Source organism: Crocodylus porosus, unplaced genomic scaffold (assembly GCF_001723895.1).
Source record: "Crocodylus porosus isolate Cpor-Errol unplaced genomic scaffold, CroPor_comp1, whole genome shotgun sequence".
Classification (NCBI taxonomy): domain Eukaryota; kingdom Metazoa; phylum Chordata; order Crocodylia; family Crocodylidae; genus Crocodylus; species Crocodylus porosus.
The window spans coordinates 37568908-37592035 of record NW_017728907.1 but is presented as its reverse complement, the minus strand read 5'-3'; the positions used below and the strand labels follow the sequence as shown (position 1 = coordinate 37592035).

At 39.4% G+C, this 23128-nt stretch overlaps 1 protein-coding gene across 2 annotated transcripts in view; it reads right to left on the bottom strand.

The window, feature by feature from the left end:
* Positions 1-23128, bottom strand: part of COL24A1 (collagen type XXIV alpha 1 chain) — a 271129-nt gene that overhangs the window by 180308 nt on the left and 67693 nt on the right. For both annotated transcript variants that reach the window (XM_019531158.1, XM_019531159.1), the window contains exons 6-10: positions 20198-20251; positions 17273-17326; positions 5498-5542; positions 3184-3237; positions 1787-1831 (exon numbers count right to left, since the gene is read on the bottom strand). In XM_019531158.1, coding sequence (XP_019386703.1) covers positions 1787-1831; positions 3184-3237; positions 5498-5542; positions 17273-17326; positions 20198-20251 — 252 coding nt within the window. The remainder of the gene's footprint in view (positions 1-1786; positions 1832-3183; positions 3238-5497; positions 5543-17272; positions 17327-20197; positions 20252-23128) is intronic.

The following is a 23128-nucleotide window of genomic DNA, read 5'->3' as shown; positions in this document are numbered from 1 at the left end:
AAGAGAAGGCTGAGGGGGGATCTTGTGGCCTGTTATAAACTAGTCAGGGGGGATCAGCAGGCATTGGGGGAGTCCCTGTTCCCCTGAGTACCACCAGGAGTGACCAGGAATAACGGTCACAAGCTGGCAGAGGGGAGGTTTAGGTTAGATTTCAGGAGGCGCTACTTCACGGTCAGGGCGGCTAGGGCCTGGAACCAGCTTCCAAGAGAAGTGGTGCAGGCTCCTACCCTGGGGGTGTTTAATGCCATGGCAGGGGGTCAGACTAGATGATCTGCTCAGGTCCCTTCCGACCCTAGAAACTATGAAACCTTAACTTATCGATCAGGAATTTCAGGAAGTACAATGATCCTTGGTATTGTATATATGATTTAAAAATTGCAGCTCTCAGTCTTGATTCTTTATATGTTATTAACACTTAAATAAGCAGGATGTAGTGACATTTTAGAAATACGGTCTAACTTTAAGAGCTCTAATGATATTGAAATAATTATATGTTTCAACAACATAAAAACGTCATCGTGTCAATGATATTACATACAAAATTTGAATAAAGGATGATGCAGGATTCACATAGTATCCTTAAAACATTACATTCTGAGACTGGTCTAGCAATGACTCATATTAATAATGACTGACCATTTATAGACGCCTCTGTACAAAAAGAAAAAGGAAGTGGAAATTTTTCTGTAAGGGACTGAGATCACCTGGTTCTCTTGTGCAAATGAAAAAGGATATAGCTGAAGATTTATGGAGGAGTTTGGAGGAAGAAAAAAAGAACAGATGCTCAACGAGTGCAAGCCACTGAACTGCAGAACATTTTGGTATGAGATTCTGACAAACAGAAGAATAACTTCTCCCAACTACTGAAACTGAGCACAAAATTAAAAGAAAGGAGGTTTTAAATAACTACAATTGCAATAAAAGATACATTGCACAGACCCAAAAACTTGATGTAAACATCTAATGGAACACCATGAAGTACATGGTAAACTCATCAGTAACCTGATTCAGCTAATCTATAAGGTGCATCTCTACCCTGCCTTCATCAGTAACCTGCTCAATTGGGAGTCCCCATAGGATCAAAAGCCTGAGAACTTTCTAGTGTAAAGCAATTTCAAATCTCAGGTTACAAAACACTAACACAAGATTCATACCTGATCCAAACCTAATGATCTGTTGAGGAGAGTGAATTTGAAAGAATACACATTTGTATGTATAAAACAAAACAGGAAAAAAAAAAACCCTCTATTTTTCTCTTGGAATTTGAGCTAGGTTTAAGCAACTCTTAAATCTGAAAAATATCAAGATTTATAACCCAAATCTGTGCGAGTTATATCAATTGAAATAGTTTAGAATCTAACCAAAAATCTGACTGAATTATAAGATTTCCTTCAGCATTTGCAACATTTATAGATCACGAGCCAGATCCTTCTTCATTTTTGACAGCTTCTGTTATGAAAAATAATGCTCCAGGCAAGAAATATCCATTCTACAGTCAGTTCACACAGTCTCACAGCTTTCTTTTTCTTTTCCCTGCCTGTATAAATTCCAAGAGAAAGAAAAGCATTGATATGATACTATAGTGCTCACTTCAGACATGAAAAAGAAAGAAACAATTAACATTTCAAATAAAAGTTTTGTTATTAGTGGGTTGCAAAACAGATGGAGTGATTCAGTGGACATACAACTGGCAAATCTAAGTGAAACATCTCATTCCCCTTCCTACATACTATCAATACAAAAATAGAGCGGAGTGCACCATAATGCTTAAAAAAAACTTACTTACTCTTACACCTTTAGGACCTGGGTTACCTTCTGGTCCGGCTAAACCCTAATATAAAAGGATATGTCTTTTAGTTTATGTAAAATAAGTGCAAATACAAGACTTAAAAGGGCTATAGCAGTAACTGTTAATTTTCAAACTGACAATGTGCTTTTCACCATTATGGCAGTTCAGAGAGGTGTTTTCCTTTAATTCATGTGTGAATTGCCTGGCAATGACTACAACTTCCTTAACATTTGAGTTATTTTGTGGGGTAAGTTCTTCCAGAGCAAGCTGTAATTTTGTCTCAAGTTAGCAGTAAAGTAATTTCACAAAGCTTTCCATAAACTTTTATGATTGAATGAAGTTCCAGTTATTTTCTGGCCAATGCCAGAATAATAAGTTTATTCCAATGTTGCAAAGTATTTTATATGATTAAATGTTGGCAATTTGCCACCCACTACTATAAAAACTATTTGATAATACTTCACAATATATAACCACCAGAATGTTGGTGTAATAAAATGTCAAAACATTTTAGGTCAGTGGTCAACTTCAGCTGTATATGCAGCCACAGCTCCACTGAAAATTGAACACACGTTATGCATCTTTAATGTCAGGTAAAATGGCTGCCATTTACTTTTCATGCATCATTTATACCTACTGGGCTAAGCATTTGTTACAAGTATATTAAAATCAATATTAAAAAGTGCTTGCAAGTATAGCAGTAGATATTTTTGTTGGCTCTCTCACAGATATCTGACTGGAAAAAACACTTTAATGTTGTGTTTCCCATGAAAGGTGAAGAAGTATTTTCATTAGTTTCAGCAGTAAATAAACATATTTTAAATAAATAAATAATTATGTAAATCAATTTAAAATATAATCCGCTTATTCTGTAAATAAGCAGAAACCATACTGTAGTAGAATGTTTCCTTTTTATTCTGAACTTTAGATGTTAAAAATTTCAGAGAACAAAAACAGTTTTCAGAGAAATGCTCAATTTGTATATTTTCTGTAATTTAGTAACAAGATTGGTATGCACTAGAAAGGAACACAAAATTTCTGAGTCTAACCTCTTCTGTGTCCAATATGGAAGGTACAATGAACACCGTCTTTGAAAAGGGTTTGTTACAGGGGCTAATGACACAATGTCAGCCAATGCAAAGCTATTAGAAAACCAGATATTGATATGGTGCTTTCAGAAGTGACATTAATCATACGTGGTGGCAGAAAATCTTTTTGAGGGAGATTGGTTTCACAAATCATTTCCTGCTGATGAACAAGCCATGCATAGCATACATCAGACTAAAAATTACCCAGGAGAGGCAGGAGAAAATAAATAACTAACCAACCAATTCACAGAATGGAAAAGGTGCTCAGTAAAGAAAACATATAAATCTATAGCATAGTTACGGCACCTGCCTGCCAGGGTAACCAACTGCTCCATTACTGCCAGCCATTCCTGGAATTCCCTAGATTTAAAAAGAAAAAAAATAGCAATCATCTTTAGTGCATTTTTCACTCAATGGTAATGTGAAAGTGCTTCGTTTCAGTGCAAGACTACTTTTTGTGTAGGTGAGAGAGAGAACTTATGAAACACACTTGTCACACACAACTAAACTCAACATCAGCTACTCACTGAGCAATGGAAAACACATTTGAAACACACTGCAAGGAAGGACAAGTCCAACAGAAGGTGAGTGCTAAAAAGAAGAACACTGATTTGTGAAGGAAAAACTTGGGCAGTGTTTGGTAAAATTAGCTGTGCACAACTGGAGATGCCCTTAGGGGAGAAATATTTATAGTGCGTATAACCCAAGCTGACACTAATATTAGCCATTTTGTTGAGACTGACACTTTTATTAAACAAATGCATGCATGAAAGATCTTTGCATCCTTGTGTATCTGAATTTTCGCATATCTGTCCAGGGTTAGGTCAATGTAAACCTGGATTAGGAATGGGTGCAGTAAATGCTTATTTTTTCCCTTTGTTCCTTTTCTTATCAAGTTCACAAATATTTTGTAGCTATTTTTGCATGTGTTTAATATTTCCATATTTGACTGTTTTAAGGAAAATATTTCCTTCTGCAATGGTTCCAAGTGATACAATTTCACTGGACACACTGAAGAAATCGACTCTCTACCCCTAGCTCCTTAGATAATTTGTTTAAATAACCCAAGTCCATAGGGTGGCTTAGTGACTGTCCAGCCTTTCCACCTGTTGTCACATGAGAGTCACTAGATCAGTAGGCCATAAGCTGCACAAAGCTGGTTTGATGTAAAGAAAAACCACCAAAGAACTGGGAGTCATGAGTGCAGAGGCAAAAAATGTTGTGTGTGTTCAAGGATGTTATTTCACTTCCTTGCCCTGCTAGGCCATGAATGGGTGGTCTGCCATGGAACCAGGCTCTGTGATCTCTAAAACCTGAAACAGTTAAGGGGCCTCTTGATATTTTTGGCTGAATCATTCCATTTGCTTTCATTCCTTCTCAAGTAATTAAAGACTTGATCAATGTACAGAAACATTTTTCTTTTCTTTGCAAGTTTATGGAAATTCCAAACAACAGGCAAGTTTTTTGGAAAATCCCAAATTCTATTGTTGGCGATATGTAAACTGACTTTAATTTTTCTCAGTCTTTCCATGCCATTCTTTAAGATTATGCATCACCTTCTAAAAGGCCTAAAAATAGCAGTAACAGGAAACATCTCTTGAATAAACCTTTTCCAAAACTCTTAAAAAATAGTTTTAAATATTTACAAAATAATATAACAAAGAATAACATTATGTATAACAGTAGTATGGCTTTACTGAGATGTGCAGACAGTAATTTCATACTGAGGTCTTACATATCAGATTCTCCTCAGGGAAATTAACACACTTGTTTACTTGTTTGCCAAAATTGTTCTTGGGGTGAATCTGACTCATATCCTCACCCATGAATCCCTCCCAATGGATTTGCTTTTTTTTCCCCCACTTGCAGCTCCTTTGGTTTTCAGAACCAGTTGCCCCCGCAGTTAATGTTTTTCTTCCACTGACCTCAAACAAGTAATAATCTGTTATAAAGTTACTTGTGAAACTGAACTGAGATTATTGGTAGGATCTTCCCATCATTTTGAGTCTTGGTGTAGAATTCAGTTAAAGGTTTAGATAATGCTCTCAGTATTTGCATTCCCCTTTGGTGATCATCACTACTATTTATTTGTCACTGACAGCACATTCAGTATTGTGTAGAAAAAAATTAAGTCTACTCCATGGCTATATATTTGGGAGCTGTAGGTGCTTATCTTGGCATGAAGGAATAGCAAACAGTTACATAAAAAATTCATGTTAAAGCTATCCCTTGAATTGATATAGAAGTGTGAAGAAAGCAGTGCAGACATTTTGCTCCTTCTCCGCAACAGATTAAGCATGTATTATTAAGTCCCAGTCAGTAAAGATTTGAAAGAATCTGAATTGCTTCCTCCTGAAGCACTGCAAACCACACTTCTACTAGGTGATCAAAATAGTTGGAGAAAACAAATTATTTTAATTTATCTAGGTCTTTACTGCACTTCTCTCTATGGCAGCTAAGCATCTGGACAAAATATACTCTATCAATCATTTCTTCAACTAATCAGTAATTTACATTAAATTCTTGAGCAGAACAATCTCATTCATCATCCTTATGCTCAGTGGTACATAACATGCTTGGAAAAACACGTGTTAAAGGAATGTTTTTTTGTGTTACTTACCTGCTCACCCTGTGGACCCAGTAGTCCTGGATAGCCTTTGGGACCCTGCAGGTAGAGAACAGCAGATGCTATAGTGAATACATTCAGATATGTAAAATACAACTTTTGGTTCTTCCCCTCCCCTGCTCCACCCTTTCCTCCTTTATTTTTCCTTCATTGAGAAAGTCTGGCATGTCTATTTGTCTGTGACATCAGCAGGCAGCAGGACTTAATTTCAATAGTTGATGTGTAAATGGACATGGGAAGAGAAAAAGAGAAGCCTTCATATAGATATAGACAACTTCTAGATAGGCTGCTCAGCTTGCATGGATTAGCACTGGTTTGTGTTCATTTAACTAACATGTACACAAAATGCCGTATGCACTGATCTGATTGTAATTACTGCAAAGTTGCATTAAGTCCAGGCAGTTTCCCTGTTCCAAATCCTTGTCATAACATTAAAAGATATAACCAGGGAATTATCATAGCATGCAGAGAAGCTCTCTAGGAAAATGTTCATTAAAAAAAATCCAAAGGCCTCATTTTCTCCAAACCAATAGAGCATCTTGCTAATCACACAGAGTACTGGTATGTTTAGAAATGATAAAGGAAAGACCAATTACATTCATCTGCAAATTACAAGATGTAGAACATATTTTTAACCATATACCAGAATGTTTGTGAGTCAACTTAAAGAGTTCCATGTTGGATTGATTTCCCTATTTTAAAAAATGCTCAAAAAATAAAAAAGGAAGATGATGACTGTGAGAAGTAGGTCCATTTAATCCAATTTTCCATTTCAGTATGCTGTATCTGAGCCTACTAATATTGGTGTAGGGAGTGAAGAAGATAGCTGTGGCACTGGTGTGGAGAAATTGATGTGAACAAATTAGGTGATTGAAACTGTTCCATTAATGTGCCATGGCATGTCTTAGAACACTTGCTGGTAGCCCATTAAAAACCCCCCCAAGAGCATGAGTAAACCCTCTGCAACACAAACCTGGAAGGCAATACATTAACATTTCCTTAAGAATGATGGGTAAAATATTCAAAAGTGCCTTAAAAGGATAAGTCCCTCGGGAGTCTTAAATCCTATTTATTTTGTATTCAGAATTTTACCCTACTTCTGAACGAAAAGAATTCACTAGAATAAGTGCTTTTAAAGAAAACGTTCTGTTGTTTGGTTTCATCTGGACTGGAAGAAAGGGAACTGAGGCTTAGTAAATCAATCACAATTAAATGTTCAAGTGAATTATTTCAATTACATGTAACCCCTCCCTGTGTGCAGTCCTATTCAGAATTAAAATTACTTCAGTTTGGTTTAGCTTATTTCACTCTGAAAATCTAAGAAGCACTAGCATTGCTAGGGGAAGGCTAAAGGGACATCCATGCATCCATGCTGGGACCTCCAAAAGAGTCCCTCGCCATGTGGCACCACACTAATGTGGCTCTACTGCTTCTTGTTTGGAAGCTAGCGGACACAGCAATAACATGTGTGTCTTATGTCACATAGACAAGCTCTCAGTCTCTGTCACTTTTTATTACTTTTTCTGTTTCTGTACTTTTGCCACTAGAATATGTTTTGTTTAATTAAAAAAAACCACATTGCCCAAGCTCCCAGACAGAACAGTAGTTCTGCCACCTCCCAAGGAAGACAGAGAAACCAGGAACTCACTGTTTTGAGTGCACAGGAAGAGGAGATGATCTCTGAACATGAGGGAAAAAAAACCTAAAAGAGCTGCTGTGGATATGCTGTTAAGCCAACAAGCTGTAAGATTCTATACACTATCATAAAAAAAGTTGCCATAGGAATGGAAAACTGCTTTGCAAAAAGTTAATACGACCTACATCAATTCAGGAATCATCACGCAAATAAACATATCTATGGCAACAGCTGAACAATGATTTTCAAAATGTTGAGAAGGCAGTGGTAGAGCAGAGTTCAAATGATGTTTACGGGACAATAATCTTCTTAGTCTTCTTGCTTTTCAGCATAATGACAGGAACGAAGCAATTCAGCATAAGTGATATAAATTTATGTCATTCTTGCTACTGTCTCACGATTACAATCCTGTGGTGTTCTTCTGATGCTGCATCAGCCTGACAATACCACAAGCACCATAATACAGAATGTACTTATCAGCTCCATATTTTCACTCACTGACACATGGTTTCAAAATGTTGTTTTGTCTGCTTGTAGCCTCATACTAGAACCTTGTTTGGTTTCTTTGTAGATCCACTCTTTTTGAATATGACATGTAAAAATTACATCAGGGTTCTTGCCTAGTCCCTCCAGCCTCCTGAAAGAATACTTAATATTTATTTTGTTTACAAAATGTCATAAATGTCAATGATAGCATCTATAAGAGGTTCAGCAATATAACTGGACCTCTTTCAGGCCACTCAACATGTCAATTACATCGGTTTGCCCAGAGGTTTTCTAAACCTTTTCAGATGTGAGAAACCCCACATCTGACTTGCAGAACCTCTCACGAGACCTGAGATACCACTCTGAAAACTCCAGCTCTTAGATTTCACTTGTTTTTTGACTACAGGAAAACCAGAGAGTTTTTCTGCTGCAAGGAACTCAGAAAGCCCACACATCAAGTTAGAATTCCTGTTTGAAATCCCTGGCTTTATCTTGTGACTCATGTTTGCACACCTAACAGTGTCTAACATTGTGTGACAGCCCACAGCACCCTTGAAAGGATCTCAAGCACCCCAAGGCACCAGAGAATAATTGATCTAGACAAGCGGGAATGCAACAGTAGCTTGTGGAGACAAATCTAAACCAGATACAATCTAGCTACAAGCTAGCTCTTATCTTCATAGCTATGAGGCTGCAGTGGCAAGGGTTTTAGCTGGTGAGTAAGTACCCAGGGTCTTGGTTAGGCTTATGCCATGTTGCTACAGCTACACTGGTACCAGCACATAAGCTGCTAAGTTTATTGGGTGCCTTCCTGTGTTGCTATGCTGACTCAACTGCAATGCTGACACATCTGGAGGCTTCCTTCTACTTCCAAGACCCAGTATTTCAAATGCAAATATGAATATACTTCTTTTGAAACCAAAAGGCCCCTATCTCTTATCAAGATAAATCAGGAAATGCTGTATGGATGTCACAATATACAACTGATGCACAATGACCCTTAACACATCTCCAATGAATACAGCTGTTATGCAGATTTGATTTTGGCCCCCCACATCACAGTTCCTTTGCACAGTTTTACTTCACTATCTTTTAATTATTCTTTTATGGCATACCCTACATGTAGAAGATTTTTTTTTAATACAGTTACTAACATAATGCTCTTGTCATGCTTCCCTTCATATGCTTTATTAAGAAAAACATCTTTGATTACCTTAGTAAGGAGAACTAATGAGATGCTAACTTAGTTGTGTGTCTTTGCTAGTTTCAATGTAAATTTTAGATTTGTTATTATGAAGAGAGATGCTTGCTACAAAGAAACCCATTCCTCTCCACTTTGTCTAGACTTGGTCTTGAAGAGGGAGAAAGGACAGAGGTTGAATTAATGGTTTCTTTCAGAGAAAGGTGGTATACATTATCTTGATGAAAAAATACCAGACAGTGTATACTTAGTAAAAAAAATAAGGTAAGCTTCAGGCAAAATTACATTTAAGCCAAATCAATACATCAAAATGTCCCTAAAAACAGCATTCAAGGGAGAGTATTTTCCCCTTAAATTCAAATAGTTCTTTTCAGTTAAATGGCACCCATGTGAAATAAACTTAGTCATTTACAACCACAGAAAAGTTGAATGTTTTTGCAGATATTTAAACATTTATTTGTTTACTACCAGCAACTTTCAGTGTTGTATACAGCACAGAAAAATGAAGACAGGAATACTAATAGATATGCCTCTTTCTGTTTGCAACCAAATCTTTTCCTTTCCAAATAAAAACTCTGCATTTTACTTGTAGGCAATTAGTTAATTGCTTTAATTAAAGTTATTTTTGATTTTGACTATCTGCAGCCACTTGTGTATGATGGTTATTTTTGCATGTATGCATGATTCAAGGCAAGTTAATCTACAGCCTCATGGTATTGTTTTGGGCTTCCATTTCCTTTATGACCCTGTGGAACTTAAACTGATGTGCCATGGCAGCATGCATATATAATATGTCATCCCTCCTGAGATTAAACTGTCTGTAGCATTCACATCAAAAAACCTCAACCACCTACCCTCTCTTTGGAAAATCTGTTCCTTACTCTTTGATCACGAGAGATGCTCTTTGTCCCTGTTTGTCTCTACTGGTCAAGTTAACTATATATTTTTTATGTTGAAGACTCTTGGACTGCTACAAGTACAGTTGTGTCAGGAGGCACAGATGGTAAGTTTGCCTCACCAAATTTGGCCCCAGCTGCTTACAATATATACCCATTATGAAAATATTATTATTTCTTCAACTCACCTGTGGCTACTTTTTTCTTTGTGCATGCACCCGTCTGGCCTTGTGGAGGTGCTCTCTTGCCACTTTGGAGCATGCACCTGGTGCTGGCCACAGGGTGTGTTCCAGCGGCCTTGACGCTGGGTCATGTTCACCCCAAAGAAGGCCTCGATACTACCCTGCCATGGCTTTATCTTTTCCTTCAGTGTTGGCGTTCCTTCTCATTGCTCCTTGCAGACCAGGTGCTGCCCTTAGTGGGTGTTCTCAGGGCTTCACCTCCCCTACACCCTGGCCATGCACCAACCCTCAGGACAACCAGATGTTGGATCGCTGGCTTGCCCTTATGTTGTCTTCACCTGCTTTGTCTTCTCCTTGCTTGTCACCTGGCCTCCTTCCATGCGAGACAACCACGGGATGTCAGACTGGACCAGACAAAGCACCAGGTCTTCCTTCCCTACGCTGCTACCTGCTGTGCTATTCTGGCTCCTCCTGGCCTGTGGAGGCTGCCCTTGGCTCCTCTCCCTTCTTCGGGGCCCTGCAAAACTCAAAACAATTTAGGAGGAAAGAAAAAGGAACCATTGGGGTGTGGGGCCTTGGCCTGCCCCACTCACAGGTCTGGCATATGTGGCTCCACAGTTCCTCGATGCTGTCCTCCTAGCCTGGCTGCCCTGCCAGGCCAGTGTGATGCCTTCTTCAATAAATCCTGGACCCCTCCATCAGGTCCCTGTGTGCAGCCCAGGGAGCAGCCTCCCCCTCTGGTCCCAGTGGTGCTGCTGCCAGCTCTATCTCCCTGCTGCCAGCTTTTAAATCAGATGGGCGGTGATTTTCCCTGATGTCATCAGCCAGCACCATTTCCAGACAGCAGTAAAAATGTCTGATGAACAATGGGGGTGGTTTGTCTCAGCATGGCTCACCCAGCTCCGTTTTTCCTAAAAAAGGTACTAGTGGAATCCGAGGCAGGGTTGACCCTCCCGGAAAACAAAGAGAAAAGCCCTGAAGGCAGGGCATATGTATCTTTTTTCTTAAAGCAGCACTTTACTATACAGTAGCAAAAAGGAACTTTGTAAAATACCTTCTTTTCCCATCTGGATTCCTTCACAGCTATGCATGCACGATTATCCTTTAAAAGGAGTTTCCAAAATGAAAACAAGTTTGCAGCTCAGCAGAAATCTGACAACAGGCTTATTGACGTGGGCTGCGTGTAGATGAAATGAGGGGCATGTGTACATAACACTTTAAAGCCGGTTAAGTGCTTTTGTACTGCTTTTATGGTGTTGGTGTTTGCCTGTGTTGGCAGCATATTGTGCAGGAATTCCAGCCGCTGTAGCAAATTTGGCAGCATAATCCACCTGAAATGACTTGGGCCGCAGCAGACTAAAACTCTGCCTCTTTTCTCTGGAGCCTGCCTACCTGCCTGAGCTGCACTGGGGCCTGGTGCTTCCCTCTGTGGCTGTGGTGCCCCCTGGGACTGCCTGAGCTCGGTGCCTGCAGGCAGCTGCCACCTGGAGGGGCCTGCCGCTGCTGCAGAGAGGAGCAGCAGTCATTCCGCCCCCCCCCCGCCAGTCCAGGGATTGCTCCACCCACCAGCAGCTCGCCCTCCCCTCCCTGCCACCAGAGAGGCAGGTAAGGGGGGTGTGCATGATGCTAAAGCATTTAAGGAGCACTAAATTGAAGCAATGTTTTTAAAAACCCACCGCTTCAATTTAGGGTCTCCATTTCATCTACACATGCCCATAGATATCTTGGTTAATGATACCAAAGTTCAGTCATCTCAAACACCGCAAGGCTGGGGCTAAGGTCTATTAAAATACAGTTGTGATTTAATAATTACAGGTGTAACATAATTCAAGGGACTGGTATTCCTACATGACTGATTCAGACTAAAGGTTTTTCAAATGTAGTTTTAGTTAGAATCTGATCTACATATCACAGAAAAAATAAAATCTTCAATGCTCAAGTGAATTCAATCATGTGTGGAGTCTCTAACCCTCACAAATTGAGAATTCTTGTGGAAGGACGAAAGTCAGCTTTAGTTCCGCACCCCCAACTGAGAGTCCCCTAGTGGAGAACAAATTACAACAGGCTCATATCTAAGCAACTTTTGTTCAAAAGAAAGTAGAAACTGACACTACAGCAAAGCAATGCATGCTTTAGGATTCAAAAGACGCCAAAGTTCTTCTGGTGACAGTTGCTGGAAAGAAACAGGCTACCAGATAAAATTTGGATCTGATCTGGATAAGAACTAACCACACCAAGCTGAATTTTCTCCACCTAAGGACTATAAATTCTAGTGGCCTTTGAGCAGTGGTCCATGGCAGAGGTAGTGAGGAAGCACGAGGCCAGGAAAATAAGGACCTCTTGTGTCCAGTCCTCATCACTCTTCTGCCCCTGCTGCAGCAGGTTATTCAGGGCAAAGATTGTGCTTATAAGTCACCTGCATACCCACAAAACCTAGCCTCCACCCCCCTCCTCTTTTTCTCCCTTTCTCTTTTCTCACTCCCTTTTTCTTTCCCACTTCCTTTCTCTTTTCTTCCCCCCCGGATGTGGTAATCTTTACTTGTGTAGGGTGAACAACAACACGCCAAAGATCTGTAGATAAATGAGATATATTTCCATACTAGTTTTAGAACTAATTCTGTAGTATCTCTCTCTACCGTTTACAGAAAAAATAAATATATGGTTTTGACCAGTGCAAAAAACCACTGGCTGTACTACACACAAAAGGCAATTACAAATGTTCGTGACAAAGAAAGAAAAGAATGCTTTAAAGTGCAATATTGGATTTTGCATTTTGCTCTGGTACTCTCCCTTTCTTGAATTCTGTTGTCAATAAAGCATTAATATGATTAACATGATGTAATTTATATTTTCTGCTTAATGACTTGTCAACACGAATGAATAAGGTCTGATAATCTGAGACTGTTTCTAGTTTATATTTCTGCTGAAAGCTTTATAGTTCTCCTTTATTTTTTCCATTTTCTCCTTGATGGAATATCTACACTCTGTCCTAGTTCCTAATCTCTAAATTGTATTTCTCCAGTTTAAACATGGACATTATTTCTGTGAAGATAATACATAGTTGTACTTCTCCCTGAACAAACTGAGCTTCTGTCTAAAGAAGCTAAACTGAGCTTTTGCCTCTTGCTTGCTTGGTCATCTGAAATGACAAATCTTGGCTACAGCAAAACACACTACAAAATGACTTAAAATGAAATCTTCTTTCTGCATAAATTCTATCCCACAACAAGAAACAATCTTGTAATCCCTCCAAAGCCTTGATGAGATGAGGAAAGCCATCAATGACAAGGCATCTGAAGCTGATGGAATCCCTGCTGAAATCTTCAAGCTTGGGGGAGAGGAGCTCACATCACAGGAACAGAAATGATGAGGAAATCCCAGATGACCTCAGGGACACCATGATTGTAACAATCTTCAAGAAAGGAGACAAGTCCAACTGTAGAAATTACAGAGAGATTGCCTTGCTGTCCACCACAGGAAAGATCACTGTGAGAATCCTCCTGAACCATCTGTTTACATTTGCTGAAGAGTTCCTCCCAGAATCTCAGTGTAGTTTTAGGGCATCAAGAGACACAACCTACATGATCTCCACTGCTTGCCAGGTGCAGGAAAAATGCCAGGAACAACTTAAACCTCTCTACATTACCATCTTTGAACTCAAGAAAGCCTTTGCTCTGTCAACCGAGAAGTGCTGTGGAGGATCCTTCTGAAGTATGTGTGCCCCCGAAAATTCATCACCATGCTTTACTTGCTTCATAATGGTATGCAAACAGTGATTCTCAATGATAGCTCTATTGCAGATCTCTTTGAGGTTAAGATGGGAGTTAAGCAAGCTGTGTCATCATTCCAACCCTTTTTTTGATATTCCTTACCACGATGCTACATCTGACCACCAACAAGCTTCCAGTCATATAGTAGAGCTAACCGACCGAATGGATGGTAAGCAGTTTAATTTCAGTCAACTCCAAGCCAAAACCAAGACCACCAATCATTGAGCTCCAGTATGCTGATGATGCTGTAGTCTGTGCTTGCATGGAAGCACACCTTCAGGCAATCATCGACATCTTTACAGAGGCATACAAGAAAATGGGACTGACACTTAACTTTCAGAAGACTAAGGTCCTCTGTCAACAAGCTCTTAATGAACAGTCCTCAGCTCCAGTAATTCAGATTTACAATGAGACTCTGGAGAATGATGAGGATTTCTCATACTTCAGAAGCCATCTCTTGCAGAAGGCTGACATCAATGACACAATATTGCCTCAAATGTGCAAGTGCAGCTTTCAGACACCTGAGAAACAGGTGTTTGAAGATCATGACATCAGATATGAAACCAAGTTCATGGTTTATCAAGCAGTCATGATCCCCACCTTACTGTACAGAGCCAAGACATGGACAACATACAGGCAACTTGGTGTCAAGTCACTGGAGAAATATCACCAACATTGCCTGCAGAAGATCCTTGGAGTCCAGTGTGGATAGATGCACCAATATTAGTGTCCTCTGACATCAACTTTGCTGGGCTGGCCATGACGATTTCCAATTCCAGACTCCCAATGCCAGTTTTACTCTCCCAGCTCAGTTAAGGTGTATGCTCAAGAGGAGGGTTAAAAAACACTTGAAGGGCACCCTCAAAGCCAACTTTAAAAAATGCAACATCAATATCAACTCATGGGATACTATTGCCAGGGATGCTTCAAATGGAGGAAGAGCCAGTTGCAAGCAGCTACTTTGAAATCTTACAGTGACAACAGGTGAAGGAAAAACAATTATTCACCAGAGTGCCCCAAGGGAAAACCAGGAGCAATGGTCGAACTCCTAGAAGAAGGTTTCAGACTGGATATAAGGAAAAACTTCTGCATGCTTCATGTGAGCAGACTCTGGAAAGGCACCCATTATGGGTGGTGCAGGCATCTACCCTGGAGATCTTCAAAAGGAAACTAGATGCACATCGTGCTGGGGTTATTTGACCCCAGCAGTCTTTGATGCCCAGAGCAGGGGGGCTGGACCCAGTGATCTCATGAGGTCTCCTTCCAGACCTAAATTTCTATGAATCTGATTCCTAAGCCTGGCTTAGCTTTGGACTCTTGGACTTTGCCCTGTGGATTATCCTTCAGACTTGGTAACTGGGTTTCCGATTCCCAGGTTGTAGATTCATAGATTTCTGGGTTCAGAAGGGACATATTAGATCACTGAGTCTGACCCCCTGCTCTGGGCAGGAAAGAGCGCTGGGGTCAAGTAACCCCAGCCAGGTGCTCATCTAATCTCCTTTTAAATGCCTCCAAGGTAAGGGAAAGCACCACTTCCCTAGGAAGCCCATTCCATATTTTGGCAACCCTCACCGTAAAATTTTTTTTCCTGATGTCCAATCTAAATCTGCTCTCCTTCAGGTTATGGCCATTGTTTCTAGTAACCCTAAGGGGTGCCCTGGTAAACAGAGTATCCTGTATTCCAGGGGTGGGCAATTATTTTGGGCGGAGGGCCGCTTACTGAGTTTTGGCAAGCCATCAAGGGCCGCATGACAGGCAGCCAGGGACAGGTAAATATTAATTTTCTAAATTATTTAGGAGCTCCATGGGCTGGAAAGAATGGTCTGGTGGGCCACATCTGGCCTGTGGGCTGCATGCTGCCCACCCTTGCCCTATTCCTTGCTGACCTCCCCCTCTCCCCCCAGTGAAATTGTAGCCACAAGATCACCCCTCATCCTTCTGTTATGGAAGCTGAAGAGATTCGGACCCTGGCTTGGCCTTTTGGCTCCTGACTTGTGACCCTTACCCCTGCAACCCCCATTTCATGCTTGGCTCTACCCACTAGGCAGGCTGACCCGGTGAACTGCAGCAGCTTCAGCTCTTGCTGGGGTGCTTGACTACAGCCACAGCAAGGTCCCCCTCCCCATCAAACTTATGGGCTGGATTGATCTGGCTTGTGGGCCACATATATGACACCCTGACTTAGAACATATGAACTCTGTGGCAAGTTAAGTGTCATTAAAGTTAAAATATGCTGTGAGCAGTCACACATTAAGGGTTAATACCATTTCTTCAGCTCTGACTTCCCACTGGAGGGCTGGTGAGCAGGGGTGTGATTAGGAGCTGGGACACCTGGGCTATTTCCCTGCTCTGGGGAAGGTGAGCCTGAGAGCAGTACAGGACTGCCAATTGCTCCTTTTATCTCTGTGGAACAGACTGAAGTTACCTTAATATGAGCTTGGTAGCACAGCCCAAAGTTAACCCTTGCTTGAGATGGCACAACTTTAAGATAGTTAGAGGACACTTAGCACAAGTTAATGAGATTTAATGCACAGACCCTTGTGTTTTAAGTGCCCTTTGCATGGTCTAAATGTAATGTGCAACTTCACCTTAAGACTCTTCTATTAAAATATCTTTGTCTTTCAGGCGAGTATATATTTACTTACCCTTACCAAGTTTTTCAGAGAAGAACATTTGAGAACATCCATAAAAATGCTTTCATTTATATTTTGCTACTACATTTTCAGTGAATTCAGTTCTCAGTGAAGTTCTGAATGAAGTCATGGGCCTAAAGCATTCTACTTTTCTGCCAAATGGACAGTGACAGTGCATGCACTGCAGCCATACTTAGATATGAGTCCCAAGTTTAAAGCAGGATTCAAACTGACCCTTTCTAAATAAGCCAACCAAAATTGAGCAAGACTCCAGCATATAACTCCTTCATTTGCCAGTGGTGGAGTCTGCACCAAATCCAAAATGCAGTCTGCCCAGGAGGATGGACAGCCTGAAGTGCATGTGTATTTCAGCTATGCTCCCTCTGCCTGATAAGAAGGAGCACAGTATGCTGAAACCTTACTAACTCCCTAATACTAAGGATTGGATTTTAGAAGAAGGAATGAAGAGTCTTAATTTACAGTCTAAAGCAGAGATGTAACAGGGCAGCTCTATGTCCTGGGTAGTGGCTCCACACAAGGCAGCCATGGCTGCAGTGAGGGCTATTTTTGCACACTCCAGTTGCTCTGCTCAGTTATGCTACTAATCTACAGCGACTTTAAAGCACTTATAGAGCTATAGTCCTCAGCTTCTTCCAACATAGGAGACAACAGCTATAAAGTTCTATAACTTTGTATTCCCTGGGAAAATTTCATTTTTAAAAATTATTAATAAAGTTGGAAACATTCTGGAAAAGAGGTCAATGAAACATATGACTATGGTCCAATTTATTCTTGCAAATTATATTTTGATAGAACATTATTTTAAATTTCAAATGATGACGAATTCCCAAAGATGCACTGCGCAGTTCAAATATGGTCAGTCTCAACGTGCCTGCAAACATCCCACTCCCTTCCAATGGACGTGACTTTAAGATGAAAATACAAAACTTAAAACAAAAACTTACCTTCTCACCTGTATTACCAGGTGGACCTAGTAAACCGATTGGACCCATGTCACCCTGTGCAACACAATAAAGTAGAAACATTTTATTTCACTAGAATATTTTAAAAGATTACAAACACCTGAGACAGTACATTTTTCTTTACTCTAGGATATTTATGATGAAAATGACAAATGTTTTATGTTACAGGGTCCCCAAATTGTTGTATTTTAGTCATCTTTAGTGGGTTTGAAGAAGTGACATAAGTCTAGGGCTATACTTTTGCCTAGAGTGAATTGCACTTTAAGTAAGTATCTTCATCCTTGCTATGCATTCTTTTCATTTTTGTAGTTCCTGGGAACCTCAATTGTGGATCAGATCTGACACTTGTGTTAAGCAGTGTAGAAAACAAATGGATAGTCCCTGCCCCAGTGAGCTGGCTATCTATGCATATGATAGGAGACTAGAGACTGATACAAACAGATGAGCGGGAGAAACAGAGACAAGAAGACAATGTTAGCAATAGTCTTGGCAAATCAGCAACTGAACTGTTGTCAGGTATTTTCTCCTTGGCTATGATGCCTACATTTTAAGGAAGAGAGTTTTAGGAGTCAAAGAACTTTCAAGTTGATTTAATTAGGTCTGTTTTCCAATATTTTCATTACAAATTTCTTGCACTAGAGAAAATGGTTGTCACTTTTAGTTCCATACAAATCTGCAAGCAACAGAAAAATATATATGGGGTTTATGTGGTGAGTATGCCACATACTTTAGATATGCTTGAAAACAGAATATTGGCAAATTTTCTCATTTAGCACCATGGGCCAAATCCAGAGACAATATGGGATGGCATAAATTTAGACTCAGACTCTCAAAGACCTGCTTGTATCTGCATAATGATAAGAGTGAGTTAATGTAAGAGAATCCTTTTCATGCCAAGGGATTGGGAAAAAGTGCAAGGTGGAAGCTTATGTCTTCTTAAACTATCACAAATTGCTTTTTATGTTCAACTCTTCTTTTACGGCTTTTCAACTTGTGAGTTTTATTAACCTCAGGAATCCTATAGAATCACTGGGCCAGATTCAAATGTGATGTGTCAGAGTGCTCCATCTTGGGAATTGGTCTAGGAGTAGACAGATGCAATGGTTATATCAGAATCAAATGATACCAGTAGAACCTGTTACAATGCAACTGTTACATCTGCATGTTTGTACAGCAAAAATAAACTCAAACTGTTGTAACAAGGTTTAAGTTACAGTGATTTAGATAACTTAAACAGCTATAAATACACATATCTCTTACAGATTTCTGTAACAAGAATGTAAAGTCAGGATTTTTGCTACATTTTGCAGTTAGTAAAAATGTTACAACAGTTTGTCTCCTGACAAGTTTTCATAATAAGGCTTAACATAAAAGCAAAAGATATAACTCATAACTATATAATTTAGGATAAATACAAAGTGTTCTTAAAACAGATAGCATTATAACATAAACATGATATTCAATTTTCAGTATTAGCACATTGGTTTTAAAGTGTTAACCATAATTAGTAGATATGCAGTCCAAAAGTGAAGTAATCATAAGTATCCAACCCACAGCTTCCACAAAGAACCACTCTATATGTTTATACTGACAAATATTTTAGCAAGACACCCAAATAGATACCCAAATAGATACCCAAATAGTTCAACTATGGAAGCTTATCGTGAGAATCCTACTTAATATGAATTGGAAGTGAAAATCTTTGATTTCTTACTGTCAAGTTATCTGAACTTGCCACCATAAAATACTCTTACTGCCTGTTTTTAGAGCTGAATGATCCTTCATTCATAAACGGCTGCCTTTTGCTGCCTTCACTTCACTGGGGTAATGTAATAGAAATGTTTCTGTACTAAGGGGTCATCTATTCAGGAAGCAGGCTCAGAATAGTTGTTGATGAGAAGTTTCTTTTATGAATTTTCTTATTCCACACTAAGAGTGACTTTTTGAAGTTTAAGTCAACTTTTTTATCCTACAATATCTAATCTGGAAAAGACACATCTAGTGCAGAATAACAGGATCCACTGAATGATTAAATCCAGAATAGCCTAAAATTCATATCCTTGCTATTTTGTACTAACTTCTCTCTGAATTCCCTGTGCACACAAGTCCTAAATTGTGTAATATTTAGCTGTAACCTAAAAAGTAACGGTCAAGATCTGGCTGTAGTTGCATCCTATTCTTTATCAATCCAGTTTGCTCTATTTGAAAATAAGAATGTTTTTTCTCCTAGCAGCCCACCCTTCAGGCTCAACCTGAAATCAGAAAGGAAGGCTGGGTTCTTGGAGTGGGCACCATATCAAAATAATATTCTGCCCCTAGCCACACTTGAATAAACCCACTGCAATTTAGTTAACAGTTTTCCAGATGATGTGAAAACTGGCCCGGAGAAAATAGCTATTTTTCTCCTCCCTAAGGAGTGTATATAAGATTTTGAATGAGAAAAAGGAGCAGAACTGCTGAGTTGAGAGTCATTTTTACATTTCTGTGTCAAATCAGAATTTTTCTCTGAGTGTGGTTCTCTCTTCACTCACATGGATTTTACACATTTACTGATTTAAGCAGGGTCACTCCTGATTTAAGTATGTAAATGAGGGCATAGTCATGACAGTTATGTTTCAACTACAGAATGCTTTTGCCTTTTTGAAGAGGCTTACTTTATTGTAGTGCACTAAAATCCAACTCCCATATATCCATTAGCTATTCTTAGAAAAAAAAATGTCAGAGAAACACCAGACACAGGATTAATCACTACAACATATAAAAAGCAGTAGTCATACTGCTTCTTATCATGATCATTAATTGAAAAGTAGAGACTAAAATTCACACAACACTTAAAAAGATTAGACCCATCAATACAAAGGGCCAGGGAATAATCATAATATTGGTTTTTAAATGAGAATGGATTACCTTTTCTCCACGTTTTGCTTGCCCTGGGGAAAACCCTGGATCTCCTTTACGGCCCTATATCAGAGAAATTGAATCAGTTAATATAATACAAGTATAGAGGAATGTTTTATTTCATAGCTAGCTACAAAATATTCACAGCTGAAGCAGTTTGAGGGGGGAGAGGTCTAAAGGTTATATAAAAGAAAATTCTTATTCCAGATAGGCTTTCCAAGTTTAATATGTGACACTGCATGATATAACACAATAATCTAAATTTATCTGAGTATATTTTTTCCTGTATTTCTTCACATTGCACCTGAAATCTATTTGCTAAAAAGCCAAAATTTAGTTGCAAATGCAGAAGAGGTCCTTGCCTGTCCCATTTTAGTGTCCTTTAAAGCCTTTCTTGATATATAGGCAATTTACTTACAATGTTTCATTCATTAGTTTTTACCTAAAAAAACAAAACTGATTAGGTTGTCCTCAAGGTGTAAGACAGGAAATAATTTTCCATTAAAACCAATGCTAAGTTGTTCATTTTTTTTTACTTCCAAGGACTTTGGATTTATTTGTGTTACAATGTAAATGTTTTTAAAGGGGAAAGTTAAGGTATAATTGGCAGGCAAAGAACTCCTTTTTGTGAAAATAGATGGCAAAAACCTACAGAAGAAATTTAACATATATTGCAATAGAAAGGGACTGATTTTTCATAAGGAAAACATATTAATATGGTTTATGCACTACATTTTCATATATTTCTATATTCCGACATCACTAAATTCTGCAGTGCACACGCTTGACTTTCCCTACTTTTCAAACATCACACATTTTTTTTATTGTAAGGAGAGGCTCAGAACCTTAAATATTTGCAGGGCAGGTTTTTAAGTCCGTTGCTTTTGTCTGCATAGCTAATAAATTAACCTTGAGGAATGGTAAAAATACCTGTATTAATACTTTAATAGGTGAGGCTGAAGTGTTCCCACTAAGCAGGCTAATGAGAGACATCCTAATTACAATGGTTTCCTCTTGGACTTTCCAAAATGAGAATGGTACTTATTGAAAATAACCCATCAGTCCTTTGGAGTTCCACATATTCTCCAAATATTAGGGAAAATAGCATTCAGTGTCCTCTTTTTTCACACATCTAGTACTTTCTGGAAAAGATATAGAAAATCTGGCTAATGGAATAAGTGTGAGGAATGTAGCAGAGCTCTTAGCTCAATTTTTACAGGACAGGCTGAGAGTTATTCCTGGCTAGAGGTCATTTGTTTTGTTTCCAGAAAAGGTTTCCTAAAGCAGAAAGGAATTCTTCCAGACTAACCTCTCCTTTCCCACAGCCTTCACTACCTCTACCAGCAAGAAAACAACCTCACTTCATAGATCCATTAACCTTGACTTTTTAGATTCATCCCACCTCAAACTGAGTTCACTGAGATGTTGTTTACTTGTGTGTGTTTATTTGAATCTCAGTGATATCCTTGGCTTGAGTCAGTCTTGCCCTTTATATAGAAGTACCCAGACGTCCAAGTCCCAAGCTCACTTCTCATCAAATTTTCAGCTATTTTCTCCAACATGAACTATTTATATATTCACTCCCCCAAAATCATCAAAAACCCTGTTGATCAGAATGCTTTAGATGTCCCCAAAACACTGGGGAAAGGAGGGGATGTAGTAGAACTGTAGCCTAACTTCCATATCTTAAGAGCTAGACAAAGACAAATACTCCAACCTTAGGATGCCATCCTATTATTAAGGCCAAATCACTTGCAGTCCACTTTTGTCTTGCCTAGTTACAGATATCTAACACCTGAAAGCTGATCCCTCTTCACTAATGACTAGAATCACCCCTGGAGGCACAGAGGCTGCAAGTTCCTTTCTCTCACCTCACGTCATAAAAGAGGAGCTGTGAAGGTGAAAACATTTGCCCTTCTGGAAAGACTGGTTCCATACCAGCACCAGCTACAGAGGTCTCCCAGGTGATGTACTGACTCAGTGGATCTCCTGGCTAGACTAGCCCTATCTGTTGTTCAGTTTATGTCAGCTAGGTCTAGTACCCCAAAAGATCAGGGGTTGTGAGTGACTTGCATCACAACACCTTCTGCAACTAGTAGCTTATCAGATCTATGGCACAGAGTCATAGAGAAGTAGGGCCAGAAGAGATCTCCAGAGGTCAGCTAGTCCAAGTAAATCAGGCCCACCATGAGTCAATAATTCTACAGCACTTCCTCACAGTTCTCTTAGGGTGTGTCTACACGTCACCCTACAGCAATGTAGCGATATTCTATGTCACTGTACAGCATGCTATGGCGACACAGCGATCATGCAGGTCTATATGTGATTGTTAGCTACATCACTGTAGTGCTGCACTCCCCCCAGTATAGTACACTGCTACAGCAATCTAGCAGTGAAGTCTAACCATGCGCATGGTGCAGTAACCAACTGTACTGCTCCAAGCTTTAATACTTCCAAAAGAAAATATTAAAGTGCTACGGTGCTGTAGTGATGTTGCCATACGGCAATGTGTAGACATGCCCTTAGTATATTGCTTTGCTTTTCTTAAACCTGGTCATTTGGAAAGTTTAAATATTTAGAGACTGAGACCATATTCATACTTTATCTAATAATTAAACACAATTACCACAGGCTAAAATTAGCAAAGGGAGCCCAGATTATAACATTAAGGAAGCAATCTGAAGTCTCCTATGGTTTTATTCACACTAACTCACATTTGCAGTATATATTTCTACATTTGCAGCATATATTTCTACAGTTTATTGACCTGTTCAAGTAAAAATTGTCCAGGCCACACAAGTAAACTTTGATTTTGGAAGTGTGAATCCTAATGTACGGGATCTCTCCAATTTACTAGGGCTGTGCACGGCTTAGGATCGCACTTCAGATCCGGGGTCACTTCAGATGCTTCGGCATCCGAAACAGCATGCCCGGAGCGAA